The 24,391-nt window shown below is 43.3% G+C and overlaps 1 protein-coding gene across 5 annotated transcripts in view; it reads left to right on the top strand.

Annotated features, from left to right (window-relative positions):
- APBA1 (amyloid beta precursor protein binding family A member 1) overlaps positions 1-24,391 on the top strand; it is a 237,291-nt gene that overhangs the window by 141,777 nt on the left and 71,123 nt on the right. For 4 of the 5 annotated variants that reach the window (XM_005210013.5, XM_005210012.5, XM_059889083.1 and 1 more), the window contains exon 2: positions 7,469-8,731. In XM_005210013.5, coding sequence (XP_005210070.1) covers positions 7,538-8,731 — 1,194 coding nt within the window. In that variant the 5' untranslated portion in view covers positions 7,469-7,537. Of the gene's footprint in view, positions 1-7,468; positions 8,732-24,391 lie in introns of those variants that run through there. The other variant, NM_001205814.2, reaches the window with a different exon arrangement.

Here is a 24,391-nt window from a genome sequence, read left to right as displayed (position 1 = left end):
AGACCTCACCCTGGTTGACATCTGGTACTCAGCTCACTTTGAAACCATTACCAATACAATCTGCCAAGCCATAGTTCACAATTTCAGGCACAAGGATATCAGAGAAAACAAAATAATAATTTGTTGAGGCAAGATAACTCTATGTGAGGAGGCTTTTTCTGACCATGTGAGCTTGTTTAAACTGACAATGATTTTAGGAAGGTGAATGTGTATTCCATATCCATCTTGGCTCCCAGTATCATTAAATTTAATTTCTGGATGATTCAAAGGAGATTAAACTTTAATGAATTCTAGTATTTTATAGGGAGAAGGCAATGGCAACCCACTCCAGTACTCTTGCCTGGAAAATCCCATGGATGGAGGAGCCTGGTGGGCTGCAGTCCATGGGGTCACGATTGAGCGACTTCCCTTTCACTTTTCATTTTCACGCATTGGAGAAGGAAATGGCAACCCACTCCAGTGTTCTTGCCTGGAGAATCCCAGGGATGGCGGAGCCTGGTGGGCTGCCCACTATGGGGTTGCACAGAGTCGGACACGACTGAAGCAACTTAGCAGTCTTTTATATTTCTGGCTTTTATCTGACTCTTATAAATAGATGTGTTTTGTTTAGAAAAGCTGATGATTTGAGTGGGGTTCTTGATGTCCTTTGGATTCCATAGTAGATGCTTCATGACTGATTTCACTCATGGAAGGGAAACCCATTTATACAGTTGGGAAGGTAGATAAGAATACCTGGGTATTCCTATTCTCTCATCTTTTTTTTTTTCCTTGAATGAAAACCATTAATCTCCCAACCTATGCCAATTGTGTGTGTATGTGTGTCTACATTACATATAGGACATAATCTTGATCAGCAAGCCATTTCTATGGAAATTATCAGTGATCGTCTCAGTGTCATTGACGGCCCTCCAATGGCTTGATGTCAGACGTCATGTTGACTGGAACAGTATGTGTGCAGGTGGATTAGGACAGGCTGCCTGGAGAATCCCATGGACAGAGGAGCCTGACAGGCTACAGTCCATAGGGTCACAAAGAATCGGATATGACTGAGCAACTGAGCACTCATGCATGCATGCAGTCCCAAGATATAGGACTTCCCTTCCAACTCCAGCAGGGGAAGACCAGCAACATTCATTAAGTCCATGAGAAGCATTGTACTCTTATACTTTAAATACATGCAAAAGTATAAAAACGTATATAAATGGAATTGTTTTGTTCATTCTAGCTTTTTCAGAGGAAAGAATGGCCAGTACAGACTTTCTTCTTCTTCTCCCACTCTTCTCCCCTCCACCTTCGTGTGTCTTCCCTACAACTGCATCACTGCTCCCCCCTCCCCCTGTACACACAGAACTCTCCAGATTAACAAGCTTGTATCATCCCTTTTGCTACTGTTTACATTTCATTTTGTCTTCAGTCTGACTACCGAACTACTAAAACTATTTCTGAATGTGTTAAAAGGGACAATCTACTGGAAAGTCTTCTTAACAACTACATAAGGACAGATCAACCAAAGTAATTTATAGCCTCCCCTTCTTTTCATCCCAAACCAGCATGAGCCTTAGCTAATGTTATGAGCTACCTGGGTTCAACTGCTGAATCATGAAATGCTTTATTTCTAAATGGTGTGCTGCAATGGATTCCCTCCCTTTATTCACTTTTTCCAACTCAGCTGTAGAACATTCTAGAACCAGGAGCCAGAAAGCCACCAGTGCTTCACTACAACTTGAATTCCCTGACTCCTGCAGCCAAGATGCCACAGCACCTCCTTTTCATGTTACCTGGTCATGCCTGCAGAGGGGTCTGCCTTGCCTGTGTCTTCCAGGTCATCCAGCCTTTTTGTAGAAGGGGAGGGATTCTCTTCAACCAGCTGTAACTCCTCCCTTCTACTCTCCCAGCCTCCGGAGGCACATGGGTCATAATCAAGGACTCTGGCTAGGTAATGGCAGTCATCGCTTAAGCCTTAGTTCCTAGGACTTTACCAGCTGTGAAATCCAGAACCTGTAAGAACAGCAGCACTTACATGATTCACAAAGGTGATGCAGTGGTTGTTGTTTTAACTCTAGCTTCCTTCTGTAGCTTGGACCTGTTTCTGCTTTGCAGTCATCACCAGGTATTACAATTACTGAAGCTTGTCTGCCCCTGAAGGCTGGGACCATGGTTTAGAAACTTGCATCCCCCTCACCTTGTACAGTGCCTGCTACTGGATCAATGCCCTCAAATGCAGGCAAATGTTGAATCACTGGAGTTCTTTGGGCACGTAAAGCATCAAAAGAAGATAGAGAAGGTTGCAGGGGTGGATGAGGGCAGCAGAGATTCAAGATGGAAAGAAGAAATGAATTCTCAAAAGGCTAGGCATGCCAATGTCCAAAAGGCCCCTGATATTGAAAAGTGGGAAGATAATTATTTTCTTTTTAATCACTAACAATTTATTGACTACCTACTATGTTTCCTCTGTACTAGGCACTGGGGAATCAAAGATAAATGACCTGTGCGCTTTTCTCAAGGATTTCATATTTATAAAGAATTGCTACTCAGAACAACAGGTGTTATGATATTTAGATAGAGTTCAGTGAGGATGATGGGAAGGGTTAATCAGATTGTATTATTCCGCTGCTTAAACCTTCCCCAGTACCATGCCCATGGACTGTAGCCCACCAGGCTCCTCTGTCCATGGAATTCTCCAGGCAAGAATGCTAGAGTGGGTAGCAGTTCCCTTCTCTAGGGGATCTTCCTGACACAAGGATTGAACCTAGGTCAAACCCTGCATTGCAGGCAGATCCTTTACCGTCTGAGCCACCAGAGAAGCCCAGTAGCATGTCAGCGCACTTGAAATAGCTTTGCCGTGACATACCAGGCCCTGACCTGCTGGCCCTTCCCATCTCTCCATCCTCACCTCCTACCACATCATCTGTTACTCAGTTCACAAACATTATTTCTGTCTTTGAACACTGCAAGTCCTTTCTCACCTCAAGGCCCTGCCCTTGAATCTTTACTTGGCTCTTTCTTTATCATTCAGGCCTCAGCTCCAAAATCACTTCCTCTGGCCACTATATAACCCTCTCTTCTCAGTCAGTTTCTCTGCCATTACCCTGTTTCATTTTCTTCATAAGACTTTTTGTTCTCTGATGTTATCTGATTTATTTATTAACATAATAATTGTCTCTTCCCCTTCTCCTTCCCCTTCACCCCCATGCATTAGAATGGGGGCTTCCCAAGAACAGAGCAGCCTTTCTGGCTTGGCCACTGCTCTGCCTTTATGCCCAGAATATTGCCTGGAGGCTGGCACATAATAGACACTCATTAGGTAGAAGTGACTTCCCCTTGCTTTGGGGAAGATAAGACAGATGCACCAGCAAAAAATTATAAATGAAAAAATATGCTAGGGTAGGGAAGGCAGCCAGGGCCAGTGTCAGGACTCTGGGTATTAGACTGCAGGATACAGATGAAGCATGAAGATGAGGCTGGAGGAGAGATGTGGCTTCATTTGTTTGATGAAGCATCAGGAGTAGGACTCCAGCACCCAGAGCCTAGAGCCAGAGAGTATGGGTCAGACACCAGTTCTGCCAGGTACATGACTGGGCAATCACCTAATACCACTTGCCTCCATTTCCTCATTTTTAAAAGAGCTGACAATAATCTCTATAAAGACAATAGGAGAGTACGTTCTTCATAGGCTAGTGGGAGGATGAAATAAGTCATTATGTGGAAAATGCCTAGTAGTGTCTGGTAGATAGCTAAGCACTTTCACCATGTACTACACAGAGGAGGGTCACTGAAGAGTTTAAGAAATAGGGTTATGGGATTCAGGTTTGTATTTAGAAAGATGAGCGGGTTAGCAGTGGTAAGGATGGATCAGAGGAGACTGAGAAATTAGTTAAGGAAATAATTTTGTAGACTAGAGGGACCAAGACAATGTAGCGGCACTGAGGATGATGCGAGAGTTATTAAGACAATGGACTTGGTCATCAGTTTGGGGAAGGAGGTGAGGGAAAGAGACAAGTCAATAATAATTCCTGGATTGGGAACTTGGTGGTGCCTTTCACCTGAACAGGAAACACGGGGGTGGGGTGGGGTGCCAGGTTTGGGAGCTGGAATGGGGAAGGAGGTTGTGGAGGCATGTTTTGTTCAGCTGTGGCAGGTAGAGGTTGGGTGCCATGGGAACGCCAGGTGGAGCTACCCAGCCAGAAGGTCCCCCCACACCTTCCTGGATTGCAATATGCTGAAGTGCTTATTAGCTCTGTACTTATTGATACTTAATGCTAGTGCTTAATATTTAATGTTTATCTTTGCCTTTTAAGCAAATAGCATGAGAAATATCTTTGTCCATATCTGCATTTTTCCTTTGAGATTTCTGTAAGTAGAATTACTGGGGCAAATGTACATTACCTTTTGAAGATTTTAATTCATCTTGCCAAATTTCTTTTCAAAAGGTGGTACCAATATATAATCCTACAATAACCTGGGATTCTTAACAAAAAGAGAAAGAAAACAGCTTGAGTGAGGTTTTTTAAATAAGCAAATTTGCCAGTGTATAGGGAATAGTCCTCTCGTGTGCTACCAATGGACCTGACCACCAGTGTCAGCTCCATCTTTAAAAGTTGGTAGTTGCCTTTGTCCTAGGGAATCCCTCAAATTGATGCCTGTTATTAACATGCTGCTGCTAAGTCACTTCAGTCGTGTCCGACTCTGTGCGACCCCATAGACGGCAGCCCACCAGGCTCCCCCGTCCCTGGGATTCTCCAGGCACGAACACTGGAGTGGATTGCCATTTCCTTCTCCAATGCATGACAGTGAAAAGTGAAAGTGAAGTCGCTCAGTCATGTCCGACCCTCAGCGACCTCATGGACTGCAGCCTTCCAGGCTCCTCCATCCATGGGATTCTCCAGGCAAGAGTACTGGAGTGGGGCACCATTAACATGCTGCCAACACTATAACCCAAACTATATTCTTGAAACCAGGATGGTTCACTCTGTGTGTGAACATTCCCCTGAAGCTGGGGAAGGGGTATAAGGACCATACACCCAGTGAAAGGAAAGCTTCAATGTATAAAAATTACCTTAGTTTAACATATTTTCCCCCAAAGAACTGTTTTTTGGTCACTTTCTTTACATGACTCAGTGTATGGACATGCACAGAAATCACATTGCCTGTGGATCAATCAGTGCTCTATAAGACAGCACTATTTCCTGGTCAGACACGATTTTAATCCAGAATAAACTAAAATCTCTTTTTGATACATATATCAATAGATTTTCATCAGGCTAGAAAAGAAAGTGCCATTTTCACTGAAAATGGAGTTTTGGTCAGTTCTGCACGTGGTTATTATGAATTGCTGGCCTGCTCATGTATTTTGGACAGTAGTCGTTGCATCTCTAACTGACTACACACAGCTGACACACTGCAGGGCAGTTGCCCTACCCAGGGAAGTATCTGGCGTGTTTCATATCCCTCCATTATGAATGCTTGCTTTGTGCTCAGCAGACTTAGATTTGAATGTGAGTGTGGTTCTTACCTGTTGTCTTTTCCAGAGAGTCCTTATGAAGGAAACTTGGGTAGACTGTTCTTGTCCATGCCTTGTATGGAACTGAATATTTGTTTTGTATATTTCATGCACCACTGGAGGCCATCTAACCTGGGTGCTGTCAGCACCAATATTTGCCTCCTCTGTTACGTGCATTAACCATCTGGTCTGAACAGAAACGCGTACTTAGAAAACTTTCTTATACCTTGTCCACAGTCACCGTTCTCAGGGGTTAAATAAGAGGAAGCCACAATTTTTCAAAGACGACTGGGTCTAATTTGTATGAAGTGGGATTCTTGTCAAGGAGGAAAGCATTACGGATTGATCATCTCTGCTAAACCATAATTGTTTTCTAGTGAGTGTTAGGGGTGGATCCATCAAAGAAGGGGGTAAAGATGGTAACTACTGCTTTAAGATGAACTTGGCAGCTCCAAAATGGCCTCCTTTACAACTGGGGCTATCACCGTGCTTGAAGGAAATTGCCATCGTTACGGTGGGAGCTGAGTAGAATATAATGCATCCTAATATTAGAGTCCATTAGATGTCCCTGGTCCTACTGGGGCTTTCTACTTTTACATTAAAGAGTTCATTTCCCAGTTTTGTCCATGTGTAAAATGAGCCCCCCAAAAGGACACTAAAGAAAGTTTACACACATTGAACCCATTTACAACTGCCTTAAAATCATGGGGATCCTGCCTGTTTTTGTTGTTCTTTACATCCCCTGCAATTATTTCCATACACTGTATGCAGATTATGCTATAAAGCTATTTTAGATAAGAAGAAACCAAAATACTGAATTTACCAAATACCAAAATACCAAATTTGATAGTGGTTGAAACCAAAGCCATCTTTGTAGTCACAAGTCCCTCTGGAAATAGGGAAAGAGACATACCCGTATTTTAAAGAAGTTAGCATGTTGTAAAGTATCAGCTATAATGCTAACTTACAGAATCAAAGAATTTTAGATCCAGGGTGTATGAGGGGAGCGAATATTAGAAATTAGCTAGTCAGTGTTTTAAGTGCAGTTGTCGGAAGGCTGGCCTCTAGGGAAAAGGTGTTTCCCAGTCAGACAAGTTGGGTAACCCCTGCATCCTGTATCTTCCTCCGCTTGCATATTCACAAGGAAAGTCAACTTAAGTCAGCATCTCCCAAACTTACTTGAGCAGGGAGCCTTTTTACTCTGCGTAATAGCTGTTAACATCCTGCTGCAGGAAATGAGTCCAGTCTCATGGTGGAGGTTCAGAAAATTAAACCACTTAAGGGTAGGTGACACAGCCAGTAATGCCAGGATGAGAACCCATTGATGGCTGAAGCCTCCCTCAGAATGGCTGCATAATTATACTGACAGCAGTGGATTCAAAACATCCCAAGGCTTTTTTTCCTCCTCCTCCCTGGCCCCGCAGCATGCAGGATCCTAGATCCCCCACCAAGGATTGAACCCTTTCCCCCTGCAGTGAAAGCTCGGAGTCCTAACCACAGGATCACCAGGAAAGTCCTTTTTTCCCTTGAAATTTATTTTTAAAATCGTTTCTAAAGTGTCTAGGATCCTAGTTTAATTTAGAGAGATTTATCTCTTAGCAGATGGAAAATGTGTCAATTGGCTCATTCAATGTGGTAGTACTCTCTATTCATATGCATCAGAAACAGAACCTGAATAGTAAGCACGGTGGGGAACTTAAAGGCTCAGAAGGCTGTCGGTCTTAGGGGTGGGGAAGAGAGAAAGCCAGTAAGCAATGAAACAAGGAGACATGTAATTACAAATTACGACACGTGCTACGAAGATGATGAACTATGTGCTGTCAGTTTGAGCTTAAATTTGCAATCACTTTTTAATTGACCGCGATTCAGACGAGATCAATAACAGCTGTTTTTATGATTATCTTGGTACTCGGCTTCTCCCTACAGTCTGAACCACGTAATAGCCCCTCCCCCTTCTTGTTTTTCCAGCCGGGTGGAGCAAAATGAGAGCGCAGTGAGCCGGCCCAGCCTCTCTCCCAGCCGTCCCCGACGCCCACCATGAACCACTTGGAGGGGGCAGCGGAGGTGGAGGTGACGGACGAGGCGGCAGGCGGGGAGGTGAACGAGTCGGTGGAGGCCGACCTGGAGCACCCCGAAGTGGAGGAGGAGCAGCAGCAGCAGCAGCACTATGCGGGTCGCCCCCGGCGCCGCCGCGCCGTCGAGGACCCTCGCGCCCAGCCTGGGCAGCAGCAGCAGCAGCAGGAAGAAGATGAGCATGGGGAGTGCCTGGCGCGCTCGGCTAGCACAGAGAGCGGCTTCCACAACCACACGGACACGGCCGAGGGCGACGTGATCGCCGCGGCCCGCGACGGCTACGACGCCGAGCGCACTCAGGACCCCGACGACGAGAGCGCCTACGCTGTGCAGTACCGGCCCGAGGCCGAGGAGTACACGGAGCAGGCAGAGGCTGAGCACGCCGAGGCCACGCACCGCCGCGCGCTGCCCAACCACCTGCACTTCCACTCGCTGGAGCACGAGGAGGCCATGAACGCGGCCTACTCGGGCTATGTCTACACGCACCGGCTTTTCCACCGCGGCGAGGACGAGCCCTACGCCGAGCCCTACGCCGACTACGGGGGCCTCCAGGAGCACGTGTACGAGGAGATTGGGGACGCGCCCGAGCTGGACGCGCGCGACGGTCTGCGGCTGTACGAGCAGGAGCGCGACGAGGCGGCCGCCTACCGCCAGGAGGCTCTGGGCGCGCGGCTGCACCACTATGACGAGCGCTCCGACGGGGAGTCCGACAGCCCGGAGAAGGAGGCCGAGTTCGCGCCCTACCCCCGCATGGACAGCTACGAGCAGGAGGAGGACATCGACCAGATCGTGGCCGAGGTCAAGCAGAGCATGAGTTCGCAAAGCCTCGACAAGGCGGCCGAGGACATGCCCGAGGCCGAGCAGGACCTGGAGCGCGCCCCCACCCCGGGCGGGGGCCGCCCCGACAGCCCCGGGCTGCAAGCGCCGGCGGGGCCGCAGCGGGCCGCCGGCGGCGAGGCGGTGCAGCGGTACAGCAAGGAGAAGAGGGATGCTATCTCCCTGGCCATCAAGGACATCAAGGAGGCCATCGAGGAGGTGAAAACCAGGACCATCCGTTCGCCTTACACCCCCGACGAGCCCAAAGAGCCCATCTGGGTCATGCGCCAGGACATTAGTCCCACCAGGGATTGTGACGACCAGAGGCCGGTGGATGGCGATGTAAGTGTGTGCGGGTTTGGGCTCGCTCAGCTCCACGAGCGGCCAGGAGGGGAGACGGGCCCTGGGTGGCGTCATTTGTCATTAGAAATGACTTGATGACAGAAATGATCTCTGGGCATGCTCAGAAACAGCTTGCGCTTAACAGCCGGTGAGCGAAAACTAGGTGGGAAGGAGTTAAGTGTTGAGAGATTGCGATAAATCAGTGGTTCTCAAACTGACACTGGAGCACGTGTTCAGAACCTGGTTTCTAGACGCACCTCTTTCCATCCCCTAGTTTCACACTTAGACTTGGGGCAGGGCCTGCGAATTTGTATTTTTTAACGTTAAATAAAAAACAAGTCTGGATTGAGGAAGGAGAGACTTCATTGGAAAGTTACTGTTGTAACAGGAACTCTTGGAGTAGAACTGTGGGATCTGCAAGGGTCTCTAGGGTTAGGCAAAAGGGGATTCTTTCGTAGGTAGGAGTAAGCAAGGCCTGAAGGGACAAGATGTGAAGAAGTGGGATGAAGCATGGCTTGAACGTACTGCCCTTGATAGTGTTTTAATCTGAGAACAGCCTTTTCCTAGGAGGGGCTGCTGAGGAGGGGCGGTAAACTGGCGAAAGTCCAGGTACCTGGAAGAAGGTGAGAAGCTTAATCAAAGGTTGGTTAATAAGCATTCCGTTTTGACTAATCAGCTCAGCTAATCATTTCTCAGGCAAAGAATGGGAATTTGAGGGGTCTGTGTCTGGCCTTGTCATAGGTAAACAAAGGGGCACCTGTGAGTTACTCAAGTCCTATGGGAAAGAGGTTCTTTGCATAAGTCATATTCACAAACGAAATGGGAGGATTGGGGGGTCTTTAACCTTTGCTGTTTTCTGGGATCTCAGGGCTCATGTTAAGTTCAGCGTCGTCACTTATAAGTTCCTAGGTGATACTGATGGCTGCTGGTCCCAGGACCACAATTTGAAAACCACTGTCTTAAATCAACCCCTTATAGGTTTAAGATGAATAGTGGCCTTTTTAGAGGAAATCAAGGAAATTCTTCCAGGCCCTTTCTAGCCAAGGGGTGTTTACAGTTTGTTTGCCTTTTTTTTTTTTTCCCCTTCTCTGTGACTTACAAGAAGGGCTTAATTTTCATTTCTGGTGGTACCAGAGAGGGAGCTTCTCACCTCACAAAGACATGCTTTTGAACGGAAGTATACTTTCTTGTGAAGAGCTACAGAAAGCTGTTGCTGCCTCGTCGGCCTTTCACTTTCCATTTTTGAAATATCCAAGAAATTTGATAACTCGGCAAGCTTGGGTGTCACAGTCTACTCAGAAATAAATCAAGAAGGCTAACCTTTGCCACCACTACCTGACTCTAAAGATTCTCTTTCTCCTCCAACTCTCACTTTTCCATTCTCTTGAATAATTTTTAAGCATTTTCATTTAAAATGGGAGCTTGGAGTAAAAGAAGGGTCAAGAGGTTAAATGTGGTTTCATTTAATTCTGCATTTTATGATTGCACCTATCTATTTCTGAGTATACCTTTTGGAGTGAGAAACCATTATTGGAAGCTGTTTGTTCATTTCACTTATAGGTAAAAGGCTGTGCAGGTCAGAGATGTCATTTGCCTCCTCTTTTAGTAACAGTCAGCATGGGCTGTTAACTGATTAAATCACAGGCACCTTTAAATCATGGGCTTCCCTGGTGACTCAGATGGTAAAGAATGTGCCTGCCATGCATGAGACCCAGGTTTGATTCCCAGATCAGGAATATCCCCACTCTGGTGTTCTTGCCTGGAGAATTCCATGGACATAGGACTCCATAGGGTTGCAAAGAGGCGGACTCGACTGAGCAACTAACACTAAAGTGAAATTTCAACAACGGCTGTTAGCTGATTCAATCACTTTTAAGGCAGGGTTGGAACAGGCTGGAAAAGGATCTGCATCCTCCCCAGCCAGGGGGCGGCGTTGGGTGAGTTCAGCCTCCTCGATATCTCCCCTCTGTAGTCCAGGCTTCACATTCAAACAGTTTAAAATAGGTGTGCTCCTATGCAGGATTCTGAGTGACCTCCAGTCTCTAACAGGTTTCTCCTGGCTTGGAGGGATGGAGTGCAGCTAGCATTTTTGCAAATGTAGTAGAAATGGAGCAGGCTTTTAAAAGTAGGGAGCTGGCAGGAAACCAGGTTCTAAATCCTTTTAGAAACTTGGAAAGCTGTTGGAAAAAAGCCACAGGAGCATTTGGTACAGATGCTGGCCTCTTCCTTCAGCTTTCTCACCTGTACCAGCTCCATGAAACGACCTGCTTCACCACCTGGTCCCTGCAACCTGATGATGAACCCACCACACAGCCTCCACTAGGGCTGGGGGGCTTGCTTTTATCCATTTGAACTAATAAAACAACCCTCTTACAAGTTGTTTCATTCAGAAGGTAGAATTGATTTTAGAATAGTTGGTGATGCTTTAGAATCCCATCTCGTCAGAAATTCAACTTAACACTAATAAATTGGTGAATAGGGCTTTCTGAGTTATTAATAGTTAATACAAAGCAAACCCAAAACCCTGTACCTTAAAGTAATCCACCAGTTGTCTTTAAACCGTCTGAATTTGTGCGTTGCATTTCATCTGTCATGCCATAGGAAAGCCCTTCATTTGCTACCTCTTTGATGATATTATGGGGGAAAATACAAGTGTATACATTCTGTTAGTTTCCACCTCAGCATCAAAAAATATTTACTGAGTGTTCATTTCATGTATACTGTTGTAGAAAATGGAAAAACACTATTAAAAGCACTGTGGTCTGAAGTCTTTCTGGAAGGTACTTGTTAAAAATGGCATTACTACCTTTTCTTTCCAAACCAGAATACCTTAGGTGGGGTCCAGTGACCTGTTCTTTGGGTTTGTTTTCCTTGCTTTGTTTTGTTCTGTAAATTTTCCCTATTATTCTTGAGTATGTTTAAAAAAAAAAACAACCACTGATGTAAAAGACAAGTATCATGTGTGTAGTTTTTCCATGTAAGCCCCTATGGATTAGAGACCTAGCTAAATCTCATATTAACATGGGTGTGATTTCCTGGAATGGTCTCTCCCACTCTGGTTATGGTCAACAGGCCTGGGGAAGGGGCGCTGGAATTCTTGTTACAGAAGCAGTGCATTTTCAAAATAGCATCATCAGAAACCATAGTGATGCAAATAGACAGAAATAAAAACCACCTGTACTACTACCTGCCAGAGATACCTGCTGATAGCTAAATTTGTTCTTCACACTACTTTTAATTCTCTCGGAACTTTAGCATTTTCCTCTTACTTGGAGGAAACTGACATCTGCTTGCTACTGAATCCTACAAAATGCAAAAATAGAACTGCTCATTAGCAAGGACTTACTGAATACAGACTAGATGCTCAGCAGTGAGTGGAAATTCTGAAAAAAAGTACTTTATAAATGCTTTGCTTCTAGTAAAGTCTCTTTTCCAGGTATATGTTTGAGAACTACCTTCCAGTCCCCTTCTTGAAAATATTGTTAATGAATGACTAGTTCTGAAAGTCCCACAGTCTACCCATCTCTCTCTTTTAAAAAAAATTATTTTTAATTACAGTATAATTGCTTTACAATGTTGTGTTAGTTTCTGCTTTACAACGAAGTGAATCAGTTATGCTACTGCTGCTAAGTCACTTCAGTCGTGTCCGACTCTGTGCCACCCCAGAGATGGCAGCAGCCCACCGGGCTCCCCCATCCCTGGGATTCTCCAGGCAAGAGCACTGGAGTGGGTTGCCATTTCCTTCTCCAATGCATGAAAGTGAAAAGTGAAAGTGAAGTCGCTCGGTCGTGTCCGACTCTTTGCGACCCCATGGACTGCAGCCTTCCAGGCTCCTCCATCCATGGGATTTTCCAGGCAAGAGTACTGGAGTGGGGTGCCATTGCCTTCTCCGAAATCAGCTATACGTATAGCTATATCCCTTCCTCTTAAGCCTCCCTCCCACCCTCACCCCCTCCCAACTCTTCTAGGTCATCACAGAGCACCGAGCTGAGCCCTTCTCTCTTTAGGCAGGAGATTCACTCTGAGTAAAGAACAGAGTCGTGGTAGAATCAGAGACATGGATAGGAGCAAGCACACATCATAAATGGGAGCGTTTTGGCTACTTGGAATAGTGTGTTGTGTGGCTTGAATTGGTGTTTATCTCTACTTGCTCTTTAAGCTACGCTAAAGTGACAGTAAAAATAGTAAAAATATATAAACCCATAAGTGCCAGGAGACAGGAAATGGCAGCAGGTGAGAACAAAATTTTGGAACACCAAAGTGGTGGTTGGCTGTGGTAGACATTTGTGCCCCCAACCCTGTATTGCCGGTTGTTCTCTGCGTTCTAGCCCAGGGAGGACTGTCCTGCCCCTCCTGATCCCCGCAGAGTGAGACGCGGCAGTGGCATGGGCGCACTGCAGCGTGATGCTGCTTCTACGTGGGAGCAGCTCAGAGCACCGTCTTCTGCCGAAGCCTCAGGCAGAAGTGCTGGTGTCACAGGATGATAGAGCCTCTGTCCACCTGGGTGACTGATGAGCAGGGCTCCCTGCTGCCCCCGCAAACATGTAGTGTGAGAGAGGACTCAGTGTTCGTTGCTTTAAACCTTGGGGGTTTGGGGTGGTTCATTGCCACAGCATAGCCTCATAGCCTGGTGGGTTCTCACAATACACTGATAAGGTTCCTGTGTTCCCTACTCTGCCTAGTGTCTGTGAGGATTTGTATTGTAGGCCCCTTAAAAGGCTAAGGAATGAAACACTGGATATCTCAGATGGCAGGAGTATGGCTGAAAAAGAAGAGAGGATTGTTCGGAGTTGTGTCATGGGAGAAATTAGACTCCAAATCTGTTCTCCAGCCCATGCCACCAGATTACCATTCCTCCCTCGCCTCCACAGAAGGTGGGAGGCTTACTGGAAAGAAATCGTGGACCAGAGAAAAGCTGGAACTGGGGACACTAGCCACGGCAGAAAGTGGGTGTTAGGGGTGCCTTATGGAACACAGGGCCACTAATCATTGGGCCTGAGAAGGTCTTGCAGTTTTAGCGATCAGGCTTAGAATTTACCCTCTCCCACCCACTAGCCAGAGATTAGAATATTCCTCTCTGAGGAAACAAAAAGGCCCAAGAATAGACACCTTCAGTTACTAATGTTTGGGTGCTTTCCTGCAAAACTCTGGGTCCCCACCTGATCACCCCACAGTGCAGTTTACTGCCACTTATGGATCTTCCAGTAGGCTTTTTGGGGACCCTCTTATATATGAGTGGATATCCAAGGATCGCTGGACATTTAAAGAACATCTCTAACATGAAAGACACACAAAAAGCAAATGGAAAGGAACTTGGAGAAATAAAGGCAGTGCTTAGAGCAGGGAAAAACTATAAAACATTCACTAACACTCTCAAAGAAGATCAGTTCAGTTCAGTCACTCAGTCGTGTCCACCTCTCTGCGACACCATGGACTGCAGCATGCCAGGCCTCCCTGTCCATCACTAACTCCCAGAGTTGACTCAAACTCATGTCCATTGAGTCGGTGATGCCATCCAACCATCTCATCCTTCTGTCATCCCCTTCTCCTCCCGCCTTCAGTCTTTCCCAGCATCAGGGTCTTTTCCAATGAGTCAGTTCTTCGCATCAGGTGGCCAAAGTTTTGGATTTTCAGCTTGAACATTCAGGACTGATTTCCTTTAGGATGGACTGGTTGGATCTCCTTGCAGTCCAAGGGACTCTCAAGAGTCTTCTCCAATACCACAGTTCAAAAACATCAATTTTTAAGCGCTCAGCTTTCTTTATAATCCAACTCTTACATCCGTACATGACTATTGGAAAAACCATAGCCTTGACTGGATGGACCTTTGTCAGCAAAGTAATGTCTCTGTTTTTTAATATGCTGTCTAGGTTGGTCATAACTTTTCTTCCAAGGAGTAAGCATCTTTTTATTTCATGGCTGCAGTCACCATCTGCAGTGATTTTGGAGCCCCCAAAATAGTCTGTCACTGTTTCCACTGTTTCCCCATCTATTTGCCATGAAGTGATGGGACCAGATAAGAAGATGGGGAGCCATAAATTAAAATAGGATGCCATTTTAAAAGAGAACATTCCAAACAAAATTTAATTTTAAAAAATGGCAGAAATTTTTAAAATCCTTCAGTGGGATGATTAGAAGACAAAGTAGAAAAAAATCTTCAAAAAAGTAGAATAGTTAAGTCACTAGATGGAAAGAATTAGGAACATAGATAAAATGGAGAAATTATGAAAAGCTATGTCCTCAAGGCAAAGGACATGACAGTTTCCTGATTGGAAAATTCTACTAGGTACCTAGAACAATAAAAGACCTACAGAAATTTCAAAACAGAGGAGAAGGAGGATATCTGCCAGGCTTTCAGAGAGGGAGAAACAGGTTACAAATGATTAGGAATCACAACAATGGTATACGCTTCAAAAGCAACACTGGAAACTGGGAGGCCGACACCCAGTGTCAAGTGTGAAGGTGGAGTAAGACTTTTTCAGTTACGCAGAACCCCAGAACATTTACCTCCCTGGCACCTTTTCTCAGGAAGCTGTTCAAGAATTGCTCCCTCCAAAATGGGAGTGTAAATCAAACTCAAGAAAGAAGATGGGACTGGGAAACAGAATCTCACACAGGAAAGAGACCAGGCATTGCCTGTGATGATAGGGGAGGAGATGGTAGGTGTGTAGAAAGACAAGGTCTTTCTGCAGCAGCCAGGCCAGCTCAGGGTGGACTGGAGTTTGAAGGGCTCCACGTGGGAGGTTTCCAGAAAACACGGAAATGAGAGATTTCCTAATATTTTAAAAATATTTTAAATCTATATTTCACTAGGACTTTTTATCTTTGAAGGATATGCTACTTTAAATTTTTTTTTATTTTATATTGGAGTACAGTTGATTAACAGTGTTGCTTATTTTCAGGTGTATGGCAAAGTGGTTCAGTTATACAAATACATGTATCTATTCTTTCTGAAATTCTTTTCCCGTTTAGGTTATTGCAGAATATTGAACAGAGATCCCTGTGCTATACAGTAGATCCTTGTCAGTCCCAAACTCCCAATTTACTCTTTCCCTGAACCTTCCCCACACCCTACCTACCCTGGTAACTGTAAGTTAGTTTTCTAAGTCTATGATTCTGGTTCTGTTTTGTAAATAAGCTCAAATAACCATTTGTATCATTTTTTTAAGATTCTGCTTATAAGTGATATCAAATGATACTTATCTTTCTCTGTCTGATTTCACCTAGTGTGACAATCTCCAGGCCCATCCATGTTGCTTCATGGCATTATTTCATTTTTTTTAATGGTTGAGTAATATTCCATTATATTATGGAATGGTTGAGTAATATTCCATTATATATGTATACACACACACACACCACATCCACTTTATCCATCCGTCTGTCCATGGACATTTAGGTTGTTTCCATGTCCTGGCTATTGTAAACAGTGCTGCAATGAAAAATGGGGTGCATATCCGTTCAAACCATGGTTCTCTCCAGAGATATGCCTAGGAATGGAATTGCTGAGTCATATGATAGTTCTGTTTTTCATTTTTTAAAGAATCTCCATACTGTTCTCCATTAGAGGCTGTGCCAGTTCATACTCCCATCTGTAGGAGGGTTCCTTTTTCTCCACACCCTCTCTAGCATTTATTATTTATAGACTTTTTGATGATGGACATTCTGACCAATCTGAGGTGATATCTCACTGCAGTTTTGATTTGCATTTCTCTAATAATTAGCAATGTTGAGCATCTTTTTATATGCCTCATGGCCATCTGTATGTCTTTGGAGAAATGTGTATTTAGATCTTCTGCTCATTTTTTGATTGGTTGTTTGGCTTTTTGATATTAAGCTTCATGAGCCCTTTGTAAATTTTGGTGATGAATCCCTGGTCAGTTAACATCCTTTGCAAATATTTTCTCCCATTCTGTGGGTTGTCTTTTCATTTTGTTTATGATTTCTTTTGCTGTGCAAAATCTTTTGAGGTTAATTAGGTCTCATTTGTTTATTTTTGTTACTATTTCTATTACTCTAGTAAATGGATCAAATAAGATATTGTTGCAATTTATCTCAGAGTGTTATGCCTATGTTTTCCTCTAAGAGTTTATACTGTCCCATCTTACATTTAGATCTTTAATCCATTTTAAGCTTATTTTTGTGTATGGTGTTAAAGAATGTCTAATTTTTCATGTAGCTGTCTGATTTTTCCATCACCATTTATTGAAGAGACTGTCGTTTCTCCATTGTGTATTCTTGCCTCCTTTGTCATAGATTGGCTATAGGTGAGTGGGTTATTTCTGCACTTGCTGTCCTGTTCCGTTCATCTATATTTCTGTCACTATGATACTGTTTTTTGATGACTGTAGCTTTGTAGTATAGTCTGATGTCAAGGTACCTGACTCCTCCAGCTTCCATTTTTCTTTCTCAAGATTGCTTTGATTATTCTAGATCTTTTGTGTCTCCATACAAATTTAAAGTTTTTTTGTTCTAGTTCTGGAAGAATGCTGTTGGTAATTTGAAAGGACTTGCATTGAATCTGTAGATTGCCTTGGGTGGTATAGTCATTTTGATAATATTGATTCTTCTAATCTAGGAACAGGGTATATCTGTCCATCTATTTGTGTCATCTTCAATTTCTTTCATCAGCGCCTTACAGTTCTCAGACTACATGTCTTTTGTCTCCTTAGGTAGGTTTTTATTCATAGAAATTTTATTATTATTGTTGCAATGGTAAATAGGATTGTTTGCATAATTTCTCTTTCTGATCTTTCATTGTCATATAGAAATGCAAGAGATTTCCATGAATTAATTTTTTATCTTGCAACTTTACCAAATTCATTGATGAGTTCTAGTAGTTTTCTGGTAGCATCTTTGGATTTTATATGTATAGTATCACATCATCTGCAAATAGTGACAGTTTTACTCCTTTTCCAAATTACATTCCTTTTATTTCTTTTTCTTCTCCGCTCTGGTTAAGACTTCCAAAACTATGTTGAATAAAGTGTAAGAGTGGGCATCCATGCCTTGTTCTTGATCTTAGAGGAAATGCTTTTAGCTTTTCACCATTGAGTGTGATATCAGCTGTAGGTTTCTCATATATGGCTTATGTTGAGGTGTTAGTGACTGAACAACATGTTAAGGTGCTTTCTAGAGAGTTTTTATTGTAAGTGGGTGATGAATTTTGTCAAAAGCTTTTTTCTGTGTCTATTGAAATGATCATATGGTTTTTATTTTTCAGTTTGTTGGTGTAGTGTATCACACTGATTGATTTGCAGATATTGAAATATCCTTGCATCCATGGGATAAATCCCACTTGATCATGGTGTATGATCCCTTTAATCATACACCGTGTCTGTTTATGTGTCTCTGTTCATCAGTGATATTGACCTGTAATTTTCTTTTTTTGTGGTATCTTTGTCTGGTTTTGTGGTATCTTTGTCCTGGTTTTATCAGGGTGATAGTGACCTTATAGAATGGGTTTGGAAATGTTCCTTCCTCTGCAGTTTTTTGGAATAGTTTCAGAAGATAGGTGTTACATCTTCTCTAACTGTTTAATAGAATTTGCCTGTGAAGCCATCCGGTCCTGGACTTTTGTTTAAGTTTGTTTTTTTTTTTTTAAATCACAGTTTCAGTTTAGTACTTGTGATTGATGTTCGTATTTTCTATTTCTTCCTGGTTCAGTCTTAGAAGATTGTACCTTTCTAAGAATTTGTCCATTTCTTCTAAGTTGTCTATATTATTGGCACATAGTTGCTTTCAGTAGTTTCTTATGGTCGTTTGCATTTCAGTGTTGTCCATTGTAACTTCTCCCTTTTTCATTTCTAATTTTATTGATTTGCACCCTCTCCCTTTTTTTCTTGGTGAGTCTGGCTAAAAGGTTTATCTATTTCATTTATCTTTTCAAAGAATCAATTTTAGTTTCATTGCTTTTTTTTCTATTGTTTTCTTTGTCTCTATTTTTGCTGTGATCTTTATGATTTCTTTCCTTCTAACTTTGGGTTTTGTTTGTTCTTTCTCTAGTTGCTTTAGGTAATAAGGTTAGGTTGTTTATTTGAGAGTTTTCTTGTTCCATGAGGTAATCTTGTATTGCTATAAACTTCCCTCTTAGAACTGCTTTTGCTGTGTGTCCCATAGGTTTTGTATCATCATGCTTTTGTTTTCATTTGTCTCTATGGATTTTTTTGTTATTTCTTCTTCAATTTCTTCAGTGATCCGTTGGTTGTTTAGTAGCATATTATTTAGCCTCCTTGTGTTTGTGCTTGTGTTTTTTACAGTCTTTTTCTTGTAGTTGATTTATTTTGTAGCATTATAGTGGGAAAACATGATTGATACGATCTCAGTTTCCTAAAATTTACCAGCACTTATTTTATGGTCCAGCTTGTGGTCAGTTGTGGAACATGTTCCATGTGCGCTTGAAATGTGTATCCTGCTGCTTTGGGATGGAATGCTGTATAAATATCAATTAAGTTCATCTGGTCTAATGTATCTTTTAAGGCCTGTGTTTCCTTATTGATTTTCTGTCTGGATGATCTGTCCATTGATGAAAGTGAGGTGTTAAAGTCACCTACTACTATTGTATTACTGTTGGTGTCTCTTTATGGCTGTTAGTGTTTGCCTTACATATTGAGGTGCTGTTGCACTGGGTACGTGTATATTTACAATTGTTGTATCTTCTTGGCTTGATCCTTGATCATTATTTGTGTCCTTTGTCTCTCTAAACTTTCTTTAAAGTCTATTTTGTCTGAGTATTGCTCCTCCAGTTTTCTTTTGATTTCCATTTGCATTGACTACCTTTTTCCATATCCTTAGTTTCAGCCTGTATGTTTCTCTAGACTGTAAGTGAGTTTTTTATAGACAACATATGTATGAGTCTTGTTTTTGTATCCACTCAGTCAGTCTGTGTCTTTTGGTTGGAACATTTAAAGTAATTTTCAATATATATGTTCTTTTTTTTCTTTTATGATTATTATTTTATATTCTCAAGGTATAATTGACATAAAACATAATGATGTGTATATATTTGTACATATTGTGAAATGATCACCACAATAAGTCCAGATAACATCTGTCATCATACAGAGTTACAGAAATTTTTCTTGGGACGAGAACTTTTACAACCTGTTCCCTCAGCAACTTCCAAATACGCAACACAGTATTATTAATAATTATTAATTAATAATTAGGGCTCAGTGGCAAAGAATCCACCTGTTAATGCAGGAGACACAGGAGACGTGGGTTCAATCTCTGGGTTGGGAAGATTCCCTGGAGAAGGAAATGGCAATCCACTCCAGTATTCTTGCCTGGAAAATTCTGTGGACCGAGGAGCCTGGCGGGCTGCAGTCCATGGAGTCACAAAAGAGTTGGATACCATTGAGCAACTAACACTTCACTTCACTTCATACCATCAGTATAGAGACATTATGATGTGAAAAAAATGTGCACTTTAAAATCAAAATAGAAAATACACGCCCAGATCACTCATCTTGCCAAAAATACTCATCCTATTCATAGACCTTCAGGGCCTCTTTTAATGTTGTTTTATTCTGTTGTTGCTTCTTTCTCTTATTTCCCTCCCTGGTAGTTTTTTGGCCTGAGGTGACCCAGCCCACAGGTCTAAGGGCTTTATGGTGGGGTTAATGGCGACCTCCAAGAGAGTTTATGCCAAGGGGGGCCTTTCCAGAGTGCTGCAGCCAGTGCCCCCGTCCCTTGGTAAGCCGCTGCCAACCCACACCTCCAGAGGAGACTCTTGAACACCAGCAGGTGGTTTTGGCTCAGTCTCCTGTGGGGTCACTGCTCCTTTCCTCAGGTGCACCCAAGGTTCTGTTTGTGCCCTCCAGGACTGGAGGCTGTGTTTCCCCCAGTCCTGTGGAAGTCTTGTAATCAAATCCCACTGGCCTTCAAGGTCAGATTCCCTGGGGATTCCCAGTCTGTCTGTCAGATCCCCAGGCTGGGAGGCCTGACATGGGTTTAGAACCTTCGCAACAGCAGGAAAGCTTCTTTGGTATTATTGTTACCCAGTTTATGGGTCACCCACTGGGTGAGTATGGAATTTTATTTTATCATGATTGTGCCCCTCCTATTGTCTTGCTATGGCTTCTTCTTTGTCTTTGGAAATGGGGTATCTTCTTTGGGTAGGTTCCAGCATCCTCCTGTTGACGATTGTTCAATAGCTTATTGTGATTTTGGTGCTCTCACAGCAGGAGATGACCACACAGATTCTACTCTGCCATCTTGAACTGGAAGCTTGGTATCTATGTTCTTACTGCCATTTTGTTGATTGTTTTCGATTTACTTGTGTAGGTCTTTTTTTTCTGTTGTGATTTGATTACTAACTTTAGTGTTGTATTAGGGTTCCTTTAACTTTTGTGTGTGTGTGTATCCGTTGTAGATATTTGGCTTGCAATTACCATGAGGTTCAGTCATGTCCCACTCTTTGGGACCCCATGGACTGTAGCCTACCAGTCTCCTCTGTCCTGGGAATTCTCCTGGCAAGAATATACTGGAGTGGGTTGCCATCCCCTTCTCCAGGGGATTTTCCCAATCCAGGGATCAAACCTGACTCTCCTGCATTGCAGGCAGATTCTTTACCATCGGAGCCACCCTTTTAATATAGAAGTCTATACATAAATAAGATTGTTTTAAGTTGTAGGAGTTTTAATTTCAAATGCATTTCTGATATCCTGCATTTGTACCCTCCCTCCTCTTCTCACAATTGCTAGTTTTGATATTGTGATAGTCAGTCGCTCAGTCATGTCCAACTCTTTGTGACCCCATGGACTGCAGCAACCAGGCTTCTCTGTCCTTCATTATCTCCCAGAGACTGCTCAAACTCATGTCCATTGAGTTGATGATACCATTCAGCCATCTCATCCTCTGTCTCACCCTTATCCCCATGCCCTCAATCTTTCCCAGAATCACGGTCTTTTCCACTGAGTTGGCTCTTCGCCTGAGGTAGCCAAAGTATTGGAGCTTCAGCATCAGTCCTTGCAATGAATATTCAGGACTGATTTCCTTTATGACTGACTGGTGTGATGTCCTTGCAGCCCGAGGTACTCTCAAGAGTCTTCTCCAGCACCACAATTTGAAAGCATCAGTTCTTCAGTGCTCAGCCTTCTTTAAATTCCAACTCTCCCATCCGTACATGACTACTGGAAAAACCATAGTTTTGCCTGTATGGACCTTTGTCTGGAAAGTGATGTCTGTATGTTTTAACATGCTCTCTAGGTCTTTCATAGCTTTTCTTCCAAGGAGCAAGCGCCTTTTAATTTCATGGCTGCAGTCACCATCTGCAGTGATTTTGGAGCCCAAGAAAATAAAGTCTGTCATTGTTTCCATTTTTTTTCCACATCATTTGCCATGAAGTGATGAAACCAGATGCATGGTCTTAGTTTTTGAATGTTGAGTTTTAAGCCAACTTCTTCAGTGTCCTGTTTCACCTTCATCAAGAGGGTCCTCTTTCACCTTTTCACCTTTATCTTTAGTTCCTCTTTTCTTTCTGCCGTTAGGATGGTTTCATCTGTGTATTGGAGGTTATCACTATTTCTCCCAGCAATCTTGATTCCAGCTTGTGATTCATCCAGCCTGGCATTTCACTGCATAGAAGTTAAATAAGCAGGATGGCAATATACAGCCTTGACATTCTCCTTTCCCAATTTTGAACCAGTCCATTGTTCCATGTCCAGTTCTAACTGTTGCTTCTTGACCTGCATACAGGTTTCTCAGGAGGCAGATGAGGTGGTCTAGTATTCCCATCTCTTTTAAGAATTTTCCACAGTTTGTTGTGATCCACAGAGTCAAAGGCTTTAGGAATGAAGCAGTAGAAGATATTTTCCTGGAATTCTCTTGCTTTTTCTGTGATCCAGTGAATGTTGGCAGTTTGATCTCTGGTTCCTCTGCCTTTTCTAAATCCAGCTTGAACATTTCAGAAATTCTCAGTTCACATACTGTTGAAGCCTGACTTGAAGGATTTTGAGCATTACCTTGCTAGCCTGTGAAATGAGCACAGTTGTGCAGTAGTTTGAACATTCTTTGGCATTGCCTTTCTTTGGGATTAGAATGAAAACACTTTTTCCAGTCCTGTGGCCACTGCTGAGTTTTCCAAATTTGCTGGCGTATTGAGTGCAGGACTGTAACAGCATCATCTTTTAGGATGTGAGATAGCTCAGCTGGAACTCCGTCACCTCCACTAGCTTTGCTGTAGTAATGCTTCCTGAGGCCCACTTGACTTTACACCTGGGATGTCTGGCTCTAGGTGGGTGACAGCACCATGGTGGTTGTCAGGGTATTTATATGTAGGTTATTTCCTACCTTTACTGTATGTTTGCCTTTACCAGTGAGCTTTTCCATTCATAATATTCTTGTTTCTAGTTGTGATCTTTTCTGCTTAGAGAAGTTTCTTTAGCATTTGTTGCAAAGCTGATGTGTTAGTGCTGCAATGTCTTAGTTTTGCTTATCTGTAAAAGCTTGATTTCTCTGTCAAGACTGAGTCAGAGCTTCTGCTGATACATCAGCTGATGACATTATGGGGGTTCCCTTGTATGTTATTTGTTCCTTTTGTCTTGTTACTCTTACATTTTTCCTTTGATTTTGTCATTTTGATTACTGTGTGTCTTGGTGTGTTCCTCCTTGGATTTATCCTGCCTGGGACTCTGTGCTTCCTCTACTCAGGTGACTGTTTCCTTTCCCATGGGAAAATTCTCAGCTATTATCTCTTGAAATATTTTCTTAAGCCTTTCCTCTCTCTGTTCTCCTCTGGGACCCCTGCAATGTGAATGTTCTTGCATTTAATGTTCTCCCAGAGCTCTCTAAGACTGTCCTCATTTCTTTATCCTGTTACATGATTTTCACCATTCTGCCTTCAAGCTTACTTATCCATTCTTTTGCCTCCGTTATTCTGCTATTGATTCCCTCTGTTTTTACTTTCAGTTGATGTATTGTTCACCACTGTTCTTTAGTTCTTCCAGGTCTTTGTTAAACATCGCATGTAACTTCTCAGTGTGCGCCTCCATTCTTTTTCTGAGATTTTGAATTGTCTTTACTGTCATGTCTCTGATTTATTTTTCAGGTAGATTGCCTGTTTCCATTTCATTTAGTTGTTCTTCTAGGACTTTATTTTGTTCTTTCATCCTGAAGATATTCCTCTGCTCTCTCACTTCATTTGACTTTCTGTGATTACGGTTTTCATTCTGCAGGCTCTAGGGTTGTAGTTCTTACTTCCGCTGTCTGCCCCCTGGTGGATGAGGCTGTCTAAGACACTTGTGCAGGCTTGCTGGTGGGAGGGACTGGTTCCTGCCCTCTGGCGGTTGGAACTGGGTTTGTCCCTCTGGTGGGCAAGGCTCTGTCAAAGAGTGTGTTTAGTGGGCAGCTATGCTGTCGTCTGTGGGATCACACAGAGTCGGACACGACTGAAGCGACTTAGCAGCAGCAGCAGCAGCAGCATGTGCTCAGGATGGCTTTTAGCAGCCTGTCTGCTGTGGGAAGAGCTGTATTGCCAGCCTGTTGGTTGTTTAGCCTGAGGTATCCCAGCACTGGAGCTACAGGCAGTTGGGTGGACCCAGGTGTTGGTGAGAAAATAGCGACTTTCAGGAGAGCTCCTGCTAGTGAATATTCCACAGAACTGCTGCCACCAGTGTCTTTGTCTGCAGTGAGCTGCAGCCACCCCCTGCCTGTGCAGGA

Source organism: Bos taurus, chromosome 8 (assembly GCF_002263795.3).
Source record: "Bos taurus isolate L1 Dominette 01449 registration number 42190680 breed Hereford chromosome 8, ARS-UCD2.0, whole genome shotgun sequence".
In the NCBI taxonomy this organism is placed as follows: Eukaryota; Metazoa; Chordata; class Mammalia; order Artiodactyla; family Bovidae; genus Bos; species Bos taurus.
This window is presented reverse-complemented; position numbering and strand designations above follow the sequence as displayed.